This window comes from Quercus suber, unplaced genomic scaffold (assembly GCF_002906115.3).
Source record: "Quercus suber isolate HL8 unplaced genomic scaffold, Cork oak 2.0 scaffold_3B, whole genome shotgun sequence".
Taxonomy (NCBI): domain Eukaryota; kingdom Viridiplantae; phylum Streptophyta; class Magnoliopsida; order Fagales; family Fagaceae; genus Quercus; species Quercus suber.
In genome coordinates, this window is record NW_027071805.1 from 2,625,892 (window position 1) to 2,642,828 (window position 16,937).

The window sequence follows — 16,937 nt, forward strand, 5'->3', positions numbered from 1 at the left end:
GTAGAACCACTATAACTAGAGGAATCCTAATACTTGTCTATAGCCCTTTCTGTACTATCGCTAGACAAAGAAACAATGGTTGCAGACATTTTGAGGAAAAAGGAAAACCTAAAGGCAAGAAAGAAGAGAGTACCTGGCTATTGACGAAAGGAGACTATGGACGTGGAGAGGCTTTTAGACGAGGCTCTAGACGAGGGATTTCAGGACTAAAATTTCAGAAAATGTGAAGGGTACAGGAGGGATTCCACTATTTATAGATAACCCAACAGGGCACTTGAAGTGACACGAACCAATCAGAAGAGACCAGGTGATGTGTGCCTCAAAAGAATAAAATGATGCGGTTAGAAACCAATGGAATTGCAACACGTGGCACATTCAGTCATTAATGCAAATGTGTCCAAAAAAAAAAAAAAAAAAAAAAAGAAGAGAAAAGAAAGTGATTTGTAAACAAACATTTCCTTAGACAACCTATGGACTGGGGGCAACTGATGATGTTATAAAAAAGCTTAACTGTTAAACTCATCCATATAGCTCATCCATAGGAAAGGGACTCCATTTATTGAAAGCTCGTCCATCCATCTGTCCAGATGGACGGGCTCGTCCAAGGATTCGCTCGTCCATCAATCTAGTAAGATGGACGAGTGTCCTAGACATCTCCCTTTAAGCAGACTCCATTTTTCTATTAGACTATAATCGTTCCTTCTTTGAAAACGGTTATAGTCAATAGACCCCAAATAAAGTAACTTCTATAGCAGTTATGGGAGTTACCTCAGAATCCTCCAAACTCCAAACGGTAGGAGAGATAACTGCCTCAAGAAAACACTATATAAAGGCTCTTCTACAGGAAGGTAAAAAATTAATTCAGAAATTTTCCATCAGAGAATATTTCCCTTTACTGAGAATTACAAACTCACTGACTTCATCATCGGAGGATCTTTGGCAGCCTCCACCGGTCTCCTTTGACTTCTTGTTTGTTGTTTTCAGGATTTTGCTTGTAGATCGTTAACGCTCGAAAATTTCAGCCCTCTGATTCATTGGATTCATCAGTCACTTCTTCCTTTTCACCCTCACAATCTGACCTTTCTTCATTACCCCAAATTATTTGTTTATTTATTTATTAAAAGCAGTGAATGAAAATAACAACCATCTCTTTTCATTTTTAAGATAAATAAATTTTCTTGAAAATTGGAACTCGTCGAATAAAATTTGCAATGCCATTTTTCAATTGAAATGTAAAGAGAGCTGCTTAATAAGAATCCTTCAAGAAATTCCAAATCTCGGTTGTCAAGGGATCAATCCTATGGTAATAAATTGTTTCATCTTGTTTATGCATTCTGTGAATAACTTCCTCCATCAGTATGTTTAGGGTGATAAGTTCTACAATCTTCACTTCTTTTCAGTTATTTATTTCTATCTAACATAGGGTAAAAATGAAACAAACCCTGAAGCTCTAATAGGTCCAAAATTGAATAGAAAAACAAAAACATAATAATAATAATAATAATAATAATAACAACAACAACAACAATAACAAGTCGCTGACCCGTGTTATGCACAGGAACCTATCTATTTGTGAGGTTGACTAAAATAATTTTATAAAATCTTAAATTGATTAAGAAGCTACACCATTGCATGATATACTCTTGTATGACTTCAATTTGTGTTACAATTTGATGAAGAAGTCATTGCTTGAATGTGCAATGGCTTACAAAAAATTTGTCAGATAGTTTTAGATACTGTAAAAAAATAACTCAAAAATTAAGATATTAAAACTTCTGAAATATAAAAAAATATTAAAGAATCAGATGATTCACTGCTTAAAAATCATTAAATATATATATATATATATGACTAAACAATAGATAAATATAGGAGAAATATGGGTTATATTAAATATATATGACTATTCAAAAGAGAAATATTAGAAAAAGAAAAAAGTACACGAACCGATAAAGCAATACATTTTAAATTTTAACAGGGTCTAAACTTTAAATGAAAACAAAATATATATGACTAAACAGTAGAGAAATATAAGAGAAATATGAGTTACATTCAATATATATGTCTATTCAAAAGAGAAATATAAGAAAAAGAAAAAGAAAAAAATACACGAACCCATAAAGCAATAAGTTTTAAATTTAAATGGGTCTAAACGATGAAAAAAAATCATATATAGTCATAGGCGTATATTTGCACTGCTTTTATAGTGTTCAAGATTAACCTCGCAAATTTGGAGATAAATTATCAACATTTGAGTTTGAGTTTAAGTTGAACTTGTTAAAGAGATAGAGTTTCACTCCTTGTTAAGTTTGGACTTTAGCTGTTGATATTGTTTTAAAAAAAATGATTTTGTTTAAAAAAAATGATAATGATGTGGTAAGGTCTGGAGAGGTTAATAAAAGTCAAAGACTTCTGTGGAGATATTGAGACTGGAAGTCCAACATGGGTTTGTATTATTGGGCTTGTGGCCCAATCCGTGGACAAGGGATTGTCCGAGGAGGGAAAATCTTTATTGGAAAGGACTGCATAGCTCCTAGAGGTCAACTTTGACCACAATGGCTCAGAGAGGTGTGCCAAGGATAAATACAACCTCAGTTGACAAATGCTGAGGTCTAAAAAGGTTGGCCGACGATCAGGGTAAAGCTTTAAGAAGTCTTGCTAATGTTGATAGTTCTTATCCAGATGGCGTGTAGGGAATTGTCTTAAAATATCCGAAGAGAAGGCTGCTACCACCGCATTAAATGTTGAGCAACTAATTTCCTGACTGCATTAATGTGGAGAAGACACTTGAGCAGTGTAGCGTTGGCTGCCCCAATGCAAGTAAGGTCAGTAAGGGTGTCTGATAGGACAGGTACTCAATTGGTAAACCAATTGATTGACAAGTGTGGGACTAAGATGCTTCAGATGGAACTATATAATGCAAGAGACCCTTACTAGAAGAAGGATCGAAAATTGAAAAGAAGAACAAGAGAGACTCCCCAAAAAATCAAACTTGTAAAAGGAACAAAAGAGTAATATATATAAGATTAGTCATCCTTGGACTTTGTCAAGGACTAGTTTTCTTCAATATAACCTTCCGCTTTTTACTATCTTATCATCTGAACTCTTTTTGGTATTTTTCCTGATCAACTAAAACCCAGTTTTTTCCAACCCACTCTCTAGAAATTTATTGTTTGGGGCTTGAGTCCATCCACGTAGTGGGCTACGAGTTCAAATCTGGTTCTCACAATTGGCGCCGTCTGTGGGAAATTACTAGTGTTGTAGTAAAGTCGATGTAGAATGATGGCAGATTTGGGTCCACACCAAGCAGAGTTTATAGGGCCTCAGCGTCAAGATCATTTTCGTGATCTTGAATGACAAAGAGACCGGAAGGAAAGTGTACATACTACCCATACTAATGGAAGCCAAGTTAAGGGTAAAAGCCATGTCTCTTAGGAGGAGAATACCAAAAACATGCAGAGAGAGATTGACCTATTGAGAAGAAGCCTACGTCATGAACGGCGAAAGAGAGCCCCATCCAATCTCGATTTCCCTTCTGACGACGAGGAAGATGGGAGTTATAGGCGTAGATCAAGGACTCCCCCTAGCGAGTCTTTCTCATAGGAAAATAACTACCATCACGAGCACAAGCGGAGGAATTCTTCCTTAATTGGCCTGGGAAACGATGCTATGAGTAAAGCGCTTAACCAAATTTCCAGGTCACTTTTCACATGTTGGATTAAAGAAGGGAGACTTCCTCAGCGGTTTTCATAGCCCACATTCACCATATACAACGGTAGAATGGACCTTGTAGAACATGTTAGCAATTTCAATCAAAGGATGGCCGTACACTTCAAGAACGAGCCTCTGATGTGTAAGGTATTCCCATCCAGCTTGGGACCTGTAGTAATGAGGTGGTTTGATAGTTTGAGGACAGGCTCCATTGATTCCTTTAAGGAACTCACCCAAGCATTTGGGTCTTGGTTTATTACGTGTAGTAGGGTTCCTCGGCCTTTAGCTTCCTTATTGTCTTTATCCATGAGGGAAGGGGAAACCCTGAAGTCATATTCAGATAGACTCTGGGAGATGTTCAATGAAATAAATGGTGATTTTGATGATGTTGCCATTAGTACTTTCAAGCTCGGCCTACCTTTTGATTATGGCTTGAGGAAGTCTTTGACGGGGAAACCTGTCACCAGTATACGCCAACTCATGGATTGGATTGACAAGTATAAGAGGGTTGAAGAAGACCAGCAGCATGACAAGGGAAAGGGTAAGGTTATCCCTCAAGAGAGGAGGGATTTCATGTCGGATCGTTATAACAATAACAGGCCTCGAAGAGATTTTGCTAGACAATCTGAGCCTGCAGCTTCGCAGGTAGTAAACACTGTGTTCAGAGATCTTGTGCACCAAATCTTAGAGAAAATCAAGAACGAGCCATATTTCAAATGGCCGAACAAGATGAGTGGAGATCCTTCAAGACATAACCAAAGTCTCCATTGCCAATACCACCAAGAGTGGGGCCATACTACCGAGGATGGCCGAACATTATGGAATCATTTGGAGCAATTGGTCAAGGAGGGAAAATTATAGCATCTCTTATGCCACCCCAACGGATGAGGTGACCGGTCAAGGTCCGAGGTTTAAGAGAATGTCCCCGCAAGGCCTCCAATAGGTACAATCAATGTCATCTTTGTTGCACCTGGGAGGACTGGATCACAGCCCTCCAGGGTGATGTCTGTAGCTCGGCTACCTACCGAGGACACTAATCTGAGGTCGAAGAGGGCTAAAGTGGAAATTCGACCAATGTTGAACTTCTCAGATGAAGATAAGGCAGGAACTATTCAGCCACATGATGATGCCTTGATGGTAACCCTCAGAATAGGAGGGTATGATGTGAAAAGGGTGTTGGTAGATCAGGGCAGTGGGGCGGAGATTATGTATTCTGATTTGTACAAGGGGCTGAACTTAAAGCCCAAGGATTTGACAGCCTACGATTCTCCCTTAGTAAGTTTTGATGGAAATGTTGTCATCCCAAAAGGGCAAATTAGGTTACCTGTGCAGGCAGGTTCAGAAGTAGTTGAGTTGGACTTCATCGTAGTTGATGCCTTCTCCCCCTACACAGCCATAGTCGCCAGGCCTTGGCTTCATGCCCTAGGAGCTGTCTCTTCAACCTTACATCAAAAGGTGAAGTATCTATCGGGAGATTGGATTGAGGAGCTGATAGGGAACCAATCCATGGCCAGACAATACCTTGTGTTTGCAATTTTACATAAGCCAGCAATTGAGTCCTTGGACATGGATAAAGAAGGTTTATAGCAATCAAAGTCTATGGAATTACCTGTTAAAGGATTAGCCAAAGAGGCTAAGTGTGATGATCTTGAGAGGTTTACAATAGGGAACTATCCAGAGAAGTTTTTTTTAGGTCAGACCTCAATTACCACCCCAAGAAAAAGGGAAGTTGATAGAATTTCTTAAGGAGAACATTGATGTGTTCGCCTGGAATGCCTACAAGGCTCCAGGGGTGGATTTGACTTTCATCTGCCATTATTTGAATGTTAATCCATCTGTTACCCCCAAGAAGCGACCTCTTCGGCTTTCATCTAAGGAACATTCTGGCGCTGTCAAGGACGGAGTGATGAAACTTAAGTAGGTTGGGGCTATTAAGGAGGTTTTCTACCCTGAATGGCTGACTAATACAGTGGTAGTAAAGAAGAAGAATGGGAAATGGCGTGTGTGTATAGATTTCATGGACTTGAACAAAGCTTGCCCAAAGGACCCTTTTCCTATGCCCTAGATTGACCAGCTGGTGGACGCAATGGTAGGCCATCATCGGGTGAGCTTTTTAGATGCTTTTCAAGGGTACCGTCAAATACCTTTGGCAATGGACAATCAAGAGAAGACGGCTTTTGTCATTCCTACTAGGAATTATCATTATAAGGTAATGCCCTTTGGTTTGAAGAATGCAGGGGCTACCTATCAGAGGATGATGACGAGGATGTTTGAGTCTCAGTTAGGAAAGAGCATCAAAATTTACATCAACGATATGGTGGTGAAGAGCAAGGTGGAATCAGATCATATTAATGACCTCGGAGACATTTTTGATATCTTGTGGAAGCACAAACTACAACTCAATGCCTCCAAGTGCCCTTTTGGGGTTGGATTAGGGAAATTCTTGGGCTACATGGTCACGCACCGTGGAATCGAAGTCAATCCTGATCAAATTAGGGCAATTAACAATCTGCAACCACCTCGGAATCCCAAAGAAGTTTAGAGGCTTACAAGGATAACTGCCGCTCTAAATCGATTCATCTCTCGGTCAGCAGACAGATGCAGACATTTCTTTAAGTTATTGAACAAATGGAAGGGATTTGAATGGACTGAGAAGTGCGCCTTAGCTTTCTAGCAATTGAAAGAGTATTTGTCCCAACCACCCATCATGTCTAGGCCTGAGGTGGATAAGGTATTGTTTGCCTATATTGTAGTGGCCTCACATGTAGTCAGTTTGGTGTTAATACGAGACGATAATAGGGTGTAGAGACTGGTTTATTATGTGAGCAAATCCTTATATGAGCCTGAGGTGTGTTACTTACCCTTGGAAAGGGCCATTCTGGCCGTGGTGCATGCTACACGCAAGCTTCCTCATTATTTTCAGTCACACACAATAGTGGTCTTGACCCAACTCCCACTCATCTCTACTTTGGAGTGTTGATTACACGAGCAGAATTGCAAAGTGGGGCACAATACTAAGGGCTTTTACATTAAGTATATAATCACACTGAAAGTTCAAAATGTGTATAAAACACCCTTGAACGTTTGGACCCTAAATTATAAAATATTAATTCAAACTTATAATTAAACAGTTAATGTGCAGAACATGAACATAAGCCAATCACAGAATTGATAACTAATCTAAGCGAAATATAAACACATTCACAGCAGTAAATATAAGGTAAAGATAAAGGAAGGAAGATGCAAACACATGGACAACACGCAATGTGTTATCGAAGAGGAAACCAAAGCCCTCGGCGTAAAACCTCTCCGCCGCCCTCCAAGCAATAAATAATCCACTAAAGAATATAGTTGGGATACATGAATAGCAGAAGACCCTCCAAGCCTAATCTACCCAAGTACCTAAGCCTTCCAAGCTTCTTGCTCCAACGAGATTACGCCGAACCTATTTCTTCTTTAGCTTCCCGGATTCCGCTACTATACCATAGCATCAACCAATGTATATTGGTTCCTTCCAAACTGCTTCTCTTCGTACCAAATGAACCTTCTCACAGACGTGGGTGTGGTGAGATAAGGATTTGGTCAATGACCTCTTAAGGATGTAACAATGGAGAGGAAGAGAGTAAAAGAATTTATAGAGTCTCTAAGGTAAAGATTGGGGATGAGGTAACTTTGTTTTTCTCTAGGGTTTCTCTCACAAAAATTCTCTCTGGAAGCTTTCTTAAAATCGTGGGTATAAGGGTTTATATATAGTGGGGTGAGAAAGGAATACGAAGAGACAGTTTTTGCCAAACAGGGTAAATTGGCGGCTTGGTCTCGCGGCTTGTCCAAGTCGCGAGTTCAAGTCGCGGCGTAACGGCCTGGCCAATTTAGGACTTTTGTCCTGTAGTGCGACAGCTGGTGTGACCCTTCAGCTTCCCTGTGTGCATCTCACGTGCCTGCATTTGGTAGCTTGTAGCCGCGAGCCACCCGCGAGTCCTAGCCACGAAGCTCTCCTTCTTTGCACATATTTGAGCTTTTCTTCACATCTTTTCCCACACTACCCTTACAATAATCTCACCTAAATACAGGGTTACTAAAGGCTAAATTACAAGCAAATTGGCACGAAATAAAGCCAACAAGATGGTTGATAAATTTCAACCTTACACACACCTCGGTCAAGGGTCAGGTCCTTACGGATCTGGTAGCTGAGTTTACTGAAATCCCAATAGAATAGAAGGTAGAGGAGCTAAACATAGATGGAAAATCAGTTGGAGTAATCTCCATTCAAGAGCCTTTACATTGTAAGGTCTACGTTGATGGAGCAGCAAACCACAGGGGATCTGGTTTGGGGCTAGTTCTGATATCTTCGGAGAAAATCACAATTGAAAAATCCTTGAGGTTAGGCTTCTCGGCTACAAAAAATGAAGCTGAATATGAAGCTCTATTGGTAGGGATGATCATGGTCTAGAAACTGTGGGGAAAAGCTGTGGAAATTTTCTTTGATTCAAGACTATTGGTTGGCCAGGTGCAAGGAGAGCTGGAAGCCAGAGATCCCAAGATGTAGGAGTACTTGAGTCAGGTTAGATGTTTACGATCTGAGTTCAAGTCTTTTAACTTATCACAAATTCCTAGAAATAGAAATACTCATGCGGACTCTTTTGCCACACTAGTAACATCCTCGGAGCAAAGCCTACCTCGAGTGATTCTTGTTTAGGACCTATTTAATCCCACTAAAGGGAAAAGAAATATAGTTCATGTCCATCAAATAAGGGCAGGTCCTAGCTAGATGGACCCTATTGTATTATTCCTCAAAGACTATGTTTTGCCTGAAGATAAGTCTGAGGTTGACAAAATACGAAGAAAAGCTCCTCGGATTTGGCTGTCCGAGGATCAGAAGTTGTATAAGAGATCTTTCTCTGGCCTATATCTACTGTGTGTACACCCTAAAGCAGTTGAACTGATCCTGGAGGAGTTACATGAAGGAATTTATGGGAGCCACATAGGAGGCAGATCCCTATCACACAGAGCCTTTACACAAGGCTACTAGTGGCCGAATATGTAGAAAGAAGCTTAGGAATATGTGAGGAAGTGTGACCAGTGTCAGAGATTTGCCCCAAACATTCATCAACCTGAGGGGGTCCTTAATCCTTTGTCTAGTCCTTGGCCCTTCGCTCAATGGGGCTTAGATATTGTCGGTCCTTTCCCTAAGGCTGCCGGGAACAAGAGGTATTTGTTAGTCGGTACTGACTATTTTACTAAATGAGTTGAAGCTGAACCATTGGCAAACATCAGGGACGTGGATGCCAAATGGTTTATTTGGAAAAATATTGTCACCAGGTTTGGAGTCCCTCATACCCTTATTTCGGATAATGGTTTGCAATTTGATAGTAAAGCCTTTAGGAGATATTGCTGCAACCTGGGCATAATGAATAGATACTCCACCTTGGCATACTCATAGGGAAATGGACAGGCCGAAGCTGTCAATAAAGTTATATTGAATGGACTCAAGAAGAGGTTGGATGATGCGAAAGGAAAATGAGTAGAAAAGCTGCCACATGTTCTATGGACTTATTGGACTACACCTTGGAGGTCCATGGGAGAGACGCCCTTTTCCATGACTTAGAGGGCCGAGGCCGTTATCCCATTAGAAACCGGATTACCTACTCTGAGGACTAGTTCTTTCACACTGAGCAGCAACAATAAACTGTTGGAGAAGAGCTTAGACCTAATTGAAGAACAAAGAGAAAGCGCTATGGTATAATTAGCCTATTATCAACACAAGCTAAAGCAGGGATATGATGCCAACGTAAAATTGAGACCACTGGCAATTGGGGACTTGGTCCTAAGAAAGGTTTGGGAACAGCAAAGAACTCGGCATGGGGGAAATTGGGACCCAACTAGGAAGGGCCATATCGCATCACATTGGTAGCCAAAATAGGTGTGTATTATCTTGAAGATATAGAAGAAAGGCTGTACCTCGTCCTTGGAATGTAAATAATCTTAGAAGATATTATTATTAATACAAGTTTTCTTCACCCGCCATGGGTTTGTAATATTACTCATCTTGTGTTTCTACCATCCTTATAAGTACCAATAGAACCTTGGTCATGCTTGGCTCCTCAAACCACATACCTTGGGAAAATTGATGTCTTTCAATTAACTTTCTAAGTGTTAAATAGAACCTAAGCTACGCCTAGTTTCTCGGATCATCTGCTTTGGGAAAATTAACACAGTATGACATCCTCATAAGTATCAAACAGAACCTTGGTCATGCTTGACTCCTCGGACCACATACATTGGAAAAATTGATGTTTTTAATTAATTTTCTAAGTGTTAAGTAGAACCTAAGCTACGCCTAGTTCCTTGGACCATCTGCTTTGGGAAAATAACATAGTATGACATCCTTATAAGTATCAAGTAGAACCTTAATCATGCCTGGCTCCTCGGACCACATACCTTGGGAAAATTGATGTCTTTCAATTAGTTTTCTAAGTGTTAAATAGAACCTAAGTTTCGCCTGGTTCCTCGGACCATCTGCTTTGGGAAAATTAACACAGTATGTCATCCTTATGAGTATCAAACAGAACCTTGGTCATGCCCGGCTCTTCAGACCACATACCTTGGAAAAATTGATGTCTTTCAATTAATTTTCTAAGTGTTAAACAGAACCTAAGCTACGCCTGGTTCCTTGGACCATCTGCTTTGGGAAAATTAACACAGTACGACCTCACTATAAGTATCAAACAGAACCTTGGTCATACCTGGCTCCTTGGACCACATACCTTGGGAAAATTAATATCTTTTAGTTAATTTTCTAAGTGTTAAACAGATCCTAAGCTATACTTGGTTCTTCGAACCACCTGCTTGGGAAGACTTAGCACAGCGTTACAATTGTCTAAGTTAAGCAGATCCTCGGCCACATGGGGCAACTCGGACCATGTAAGTAATGCAAATTAACTCCTTTCCTCAAATTGCATTGTATTGAGGCAGAACTTTGGCTATCGCAATCTTTGTGGGGTATATGTTCAAGGTAAGTTAGTATACTTTATTGACTACTTTAGTACCTGGTATGATTACTTCAAATGGCGATGACCTTCATTATAACAAGAATACCAGATAAATGCTCATGAGCATCACTTAAAGCATTTCTGGGCATACCTGTATTTGTGTAAATAGTGATTATCCCTTTTGGCTTTATGAGCAGGGTGATAAGTAAGGCACACTGTGATATTAACTTATATGCATATTGCAACACTGTGTTCACTCTTGAAATCAAGGTCATGCTACGCTGAGGTGGTTAACTTATTAAAATTCACCTGCTTTTACTGCCGACCGTATGAAGCAGGACAACTTTCCTTCATTCAAGAAGGTTAGAAAGAGAAGTGTTACCTCATCATTACTTTTATTAGGTATTAGCTAAAATGGAAATGATATCAATTTTAGAGCAAAAATCATTGAAAAAAAAGGAACTATCCATAACTTTCATTAAGTAAAAGCCTTCAAATGAGTCAGATGAAGTTCAAAAAGATAAGACGATTACAAACTGAGAAAAAAAAAAAAAAAGGAAAAGAAATTCTATTTCCTCATTTTTATAACAAGTTTGTCTTTTGGATCTTTCAGAGGTTGTGTGCCTGCTGCCGTGGCGGACACTTCGGTCTTATCCTTGGAATCCTTTTTTGGTGGTATGGTAAGAGTTGCCAATACCAACTCCATACTTTGAGAAGTTTCTTTGTCCTTGGAGGTATCCCTGGGAGCATGAATTTGGAAATTATCACAAAAATTCAACCGCAAAACTAAATATATGAGTATTTAGTTCCCAAAGTATTGTTTTGTTTGGAAAGTGTCACAACGATAAAGATTAGATTATATCTCATATGTTTAGAATAGTGCTTCATATTTGTTGAAATTTTTGTTATATAATTTTAGTTAAAGTAGAATTTTCAAGCTCTTGAAATATATATCCAATAAAATTTCACTTAAACTAAACTATTGTAAAACTTGATAAAATAATTACACATTGAAGAAAAATAATAAATATATAAAATAGAAAACCTTTCTCGAAATTTTTGTTATAGAATTTTAGTCGAAATAGAATTTTCAAGCTCTTGAAACATATATCTAATAGAGTTCAACTTAAACTAAACTATTGTAACACTTGATAAGATAATTACATGTTGAAGAGAAATAATAAATATATAAAACATAAAACCTAAAATAAAAAGAAAAAGAAAATAGTGGTGACGTGTAAAATTGTGGGAGCTTTAGAAGTTTCGGTTATATATATATATATATATATAGTTCCCAAAGTAGTGCTCTGTTTGGGAAGTGTCATACCGAGAGAGATTAGATTATACCTCATACATTCAAAATAGTGCTTTATATTTGTTAAAATTTTTGTAATATAATTTTAGTTGAAGTAGAATTTTAAAGCTCTTGAAATATATATCCAAAAAAATTTACTTAAACTAAACTATTGTAACACTTGATAAAATAATTACACATTGAAGAAAAATAATAAATATATAAAATAGAAAACTTTTGTAGAAATTTTTGTTATAGAATCTTTGTTGAAATAGAATTTTCATGCTCTTGTAACATATATCTAATAGAGTTCTACTTAAACTAAACAATTGTAACACTTGATAACATAATTACATGTTGAAGAGAAATAATAAATATATAAAATATAAAACCTAAAATAAAAAGGAAAAGAAAATAGTGTTGATGTGTAAAATTGTGGGAGCTTTAGAAGTTTCGGTTATATATATATATATATATATATATTTCCCAAAGTGTTGCTCTGTTTGGGAAGTGTCATACCGATAGAGATTAGATTATACCTTATACATTCAAAATAGTGCTTTATATTCGTTAAAATTTTTGTTATATAATTTTAGTTGCAGTAGAATTTTCAAGCTCCTGAAATATATATCTAATAAAGTTTTACTTAAACGAAACTATAGTAACACTTGATAAGATAATGACAAGTCGAATAAAAATAATAAATATATAAAATATTAAACCTTTGTTGAAATTTTTGTTATAGAATTTTAGTTGAAGTAGAATTTTCAAGCTCTTGAAACATATATCTAATAGAGTTTTACTTCAACTAAACTATTGTAACACTTGATAAAATAATACATATTGAAGAAAAATAATAAATATATAAAATAGAAAACCTTTGTAGAAATTTTTGTTATAGAATTTTAGTTGAAATAGAATTTTCAAGCTCTTGAAACATATATCTAATAGACTTCTACTTAAACTAAACCATTGTAACACTTGATAAAATAATTACATATTGAAGAGAAATAATAAATATATAAAATATAAAACCTAAAATAAAAAAAAAAAAATAGTGGTGACGTGTAAAATTGTGGGAGTATTAGAAGTTTTGGTTATATATATAATATATATATATATATATATATAGTTCCCAAAGTATTGCTTTGTTTGGGAATAGTGTCACAACGATAGAGATTAGATTATACCTCATTCGTTCAAAATAGTGCTTTATATTTGTTAAAATTTTTGTAATATAATTTTAGTTGAAGTAGAATTTTCAAGCTCTTGAAATATATATCTAATAGAGTTTTACTTGAATTGAACTATTGTAACAGTTGATGAAATAATTACAAGTTGAAGAAAAATAATAAATTATAAAATATAAAACCTTTGTTGAAATTTTTGTTAAAGAATTTTCGTTGAAGTAGAATTTTCAAGCTCCTGAAACATGTATCCAATAGAGTTTTACTAGAACTAAACTATTGCAACACTTGATAAAATAATTACACGTTGAAGAGAAATAACAAATATATAAAATATAAAACCTTAAATAAAAAGAATCTTAAATAAAAAGAAAAAGAAAAGAAAATAGTGGTGACCTAAAAAATTGTAGGAGCTTTAGAAGCATCGGTTTTATAATAATAATAAAAATAATAATAATAACTGCTCACTTTCGTACAATTTTCTACTTTCCGGTCCTCTCCAAATGTTCTGAAAGCACAAACAATGATTTAGTTCTATTTTTCATGGGAATCCTAGTGCACCCAATTCTTAATGAATTAATTGGTTAATTATCATCAATAAAACTGGTTACCTACTAAGATTGGAAGAAATTTTTGTAAAAATGGTGATTGCAATTCAACCTCAACAGCTGCCTCCAAGGTCGATAACCAATGGCACATGGGTAACGAAGTTATTCATCAACCAAAATTCCGCCAAAAGAAGTCTTGATCTTTGTCTCATTAGGGGAAAAAATGTGTCATTAATTGGTTACTTCAAGATCAATGTTAATAGCACAAGGACGATACTATCTTGTATGTCGTCACAAGCAAGGCATCAACCATACCCACACAAAAAAGTCTAGGTCTTTGTTGAATTGACGGCCATATTTTGTCAACATCAAGACCTTGGTATACCCTACAAAAACCATTGTGGTCAATCCAATTTGGAAAGCGTCACAACGATAAAGATCAGATAATACCTCATACGTTGAGAATAGTGCTTTATATTTGTTGAAATTTTTGTTATATAATTTTTGTTAAAGTAGAATTTTCAAGCTCTTGAAATATATGCCCAATAAAATTTTACTTAAATTAAACTATTGTAACACTTGATAAAATAATTACACATTGAAGAAAAATAATAAATATATAAAATAGAAAATTTTGTTGAAATTTTTGTTATAGAATTTTAGTTGAAATAGAATTTTCATGCTCTTGAAACAAATATCAAATAGAGTTCTACTTAAACTAAACTATTGTAACACTTGATAAGATAATTACATGTTGAAGAGAAATAATAAATATACAAAATATAAATCCTAAAAGAAAAAGAAAATAGTGGTGAGGTGTAAAATTGTGAGAGCTTCAGAAGTTTTGGTTATATATATATATATATATATATAGGTCCCTAAGTATTGCTTTGTTTGGGAAGTGTCACAATGATAGAGATTTGATTATACCTCATACGTTCAAAATAGTGCTTTATATTTGTAAAAATTTTTGTTATAGAATTTTAGTTGAAGTAGAATTTTCAAGCTCTTGAAATGTATATCTAATAGAGTTCTACTTTAATTAAAGTATTGTAACACTTAATAAGATAATTACAAGTTGAAGAAAAATAAAAATATATAAAATATAAAACCTATGTTGAAATTTTTGTGATAGAATTTTAGTTGAAGTAGAATTTTGAAGCTCTTGAAACATATATCTAATAGAGTTTTACTTAAACTAAACTACTGTAACACTTGATAAAATAATTACATATTGAAGAAAAATAATAAATATATAAAATAGAAAACCTTTGTTGAAATTTTTGTTATAGAATTTTAGTTGAAATAGAAATTTCAAGCTCTTGAAACATATATCTAAGAGAGTCCTACTTGAACTAAACTATTGTGACACTTGTGATAATTACTTATTGAAGAGAAATAATAAATATATAAAATATAAATCCTAAAATAAAAAGAAAAAGAAAATAGTAGTGACGTGTAAAATTGTGGGAGCCTTAGAAGTTTTGGTTATATATATATATATATTGCTTTGTTTGGGAATCGTGTCAAAACGATAGAGATTAGATTGTACCTCATACGTTCAAAATAGTGCTTTATATTTGTTAGAATTTTTGTTATATAATTTTACTTGAAGTAGAATTTTAAGCTCTTGAAATATATATCTAATCGAGTTTTATTTAAATTAAACTATTGTAACACTTGATAAGATAATTACAAGTTGAAGAAAAATAATAATTATATAAAATATAAAACCTTTGTTGAAATTTTTGCTATAGAATTTTAGTTGAAGTATAATTTTCAAGCTCTTGAAACATATACCTAATAGAGTTTTACTTGAACTAAACTATTGTAACACTTGATAAAATAATTACACGTTGAAGAGAAATAATAAATATATAAAATATAAAACCTAGAATAAAAGGAATCTAAAATAAGAAGAAAAAGGAAAAATAAATAGTGGTGACGTAAAAAATTATAGGAGCTTTAGAGGGTTCGGTTTTATAATAATAATAATAATTATAATAATAATAACCGCTCACTTCCATACAATTATCTACTTTCCGGTCTTCTACAAATGTTCTAAAAGCACAAACAACGATTTAGTTCTATTTTTCATGGGAATCCTAGTGCACCCAATTTGTAATGAATTAATTGGTTAATTATCATCAATAAAACTGGTTACCTACTAAGATTGGAAGAAATTTTTTGAAAATGGTGATTGCAGTTCAACCTCAACAGCTGCCTTCAAGGTCGATAATCAATGGCACATGGGAAACAAAGTTATTTATCAACCAAAATTCCACCAAAAGAAGTCTTGGTCTTTGTCTCATTAGGGGAAAAAATGTGTGATTAATTGGTTACTTCAAGATCAATGTTAATAGCACAAGGACGATACTATCTTGTATGTCGTCACAAGCAAGGCATCAACCATACCCACACAAAAAAGTCTAGGTCTTTGTTGAATTGACGGCCATATTTTGTCAACATCAAGACCTTGGTACACCCTACAAAAACTATTGTGGTCAATCCAATTTGGAAAGCGTCACAACGATAAAGATCATATAATACCTCATACGTTGAGAATAGTGCTTTATACTTGTTGAAATTTTGTTATATAATTTTTGTTAAAGTAGAATTTTCAAGCTCTTGAAATATATACCCAATAAAGTTTTACTTAAATTAAACTATTGTAACACTTGATAAAATAATTACACATTGAAGAAAAATAATAAATATATAAAATAGAAAACTTTTGTTGAAATTTTTGTTATAGAATTTTAGTTGAAATAGAAATTTCAAGCTCTTGAAACATATATTTAATAGAGTTCTACTTGAACTAAACTATTGTGACACTTGTGATAATTACTTGTTGAAGAGAAATAATAAATCTATAAAATATAAATCCTAAAATAAAAAGAAAAAGAAAATAGTAGTGACGTGTAAAATTGTGGGAGCTTTAGAAGTTTTGGTTATATATATATATATATAGTTCCCGAAGTATTGCTTTGTTTGGGAATAGTGTCAAAACGATAGAGATTAGATTGTACATCATACATTCAAAATAGTGCTTTATATTTGTTAGAATTTTTATTATATAATTTTACTTGAAGTAGAATTTTTAAGCTCTTGAAATATATATCTAATCAAGTTTTATTTAAATTAAACTATTGTAACACTTGATAAGATAATTACAAGTTGAAGAAAAAATAAAATATTAAATATAAAA

At 35.0% G+C, this 16,937-nt stretch overlaps 2 protein-coding genes across 2 annotated transcripts; both read left to right on the forward strand.

Annotated features, from left to right (window-relative positions):
- The first annotated feature begins 3,780 nt into the window (after positions 1 to 3,780).
- On the forward strand, positions 3,781 to 4,572 carry LOC111992653 (uncharacterized). Its single transcript, XM_024024517.1, has one exon. It carries the CDS (start codon positions 3,781 to 3,783, stop codon positions 4,570 to 4,572), a length of 792 nt encoding a protein of 263 aa, XP_023880285.1.
- Positions 4,573 to 4,713: 141 nt separating this feature from the next.
- LOC111992654 (uncharacterized) lies at positions 4,714 to 5,298 on the forward strand. The gene has a single exon (XM_024024518.1). The coding sequence runs from the start codon at positions 4,714 to 4,716 to the stop codon at positions 5,296 to 5,298; it is 585 nt and encodes a 194-aa protein (XP_023880286.1).
- Positions 5,299 to 16,937: the final 11,639 nt, after the last annotated feature.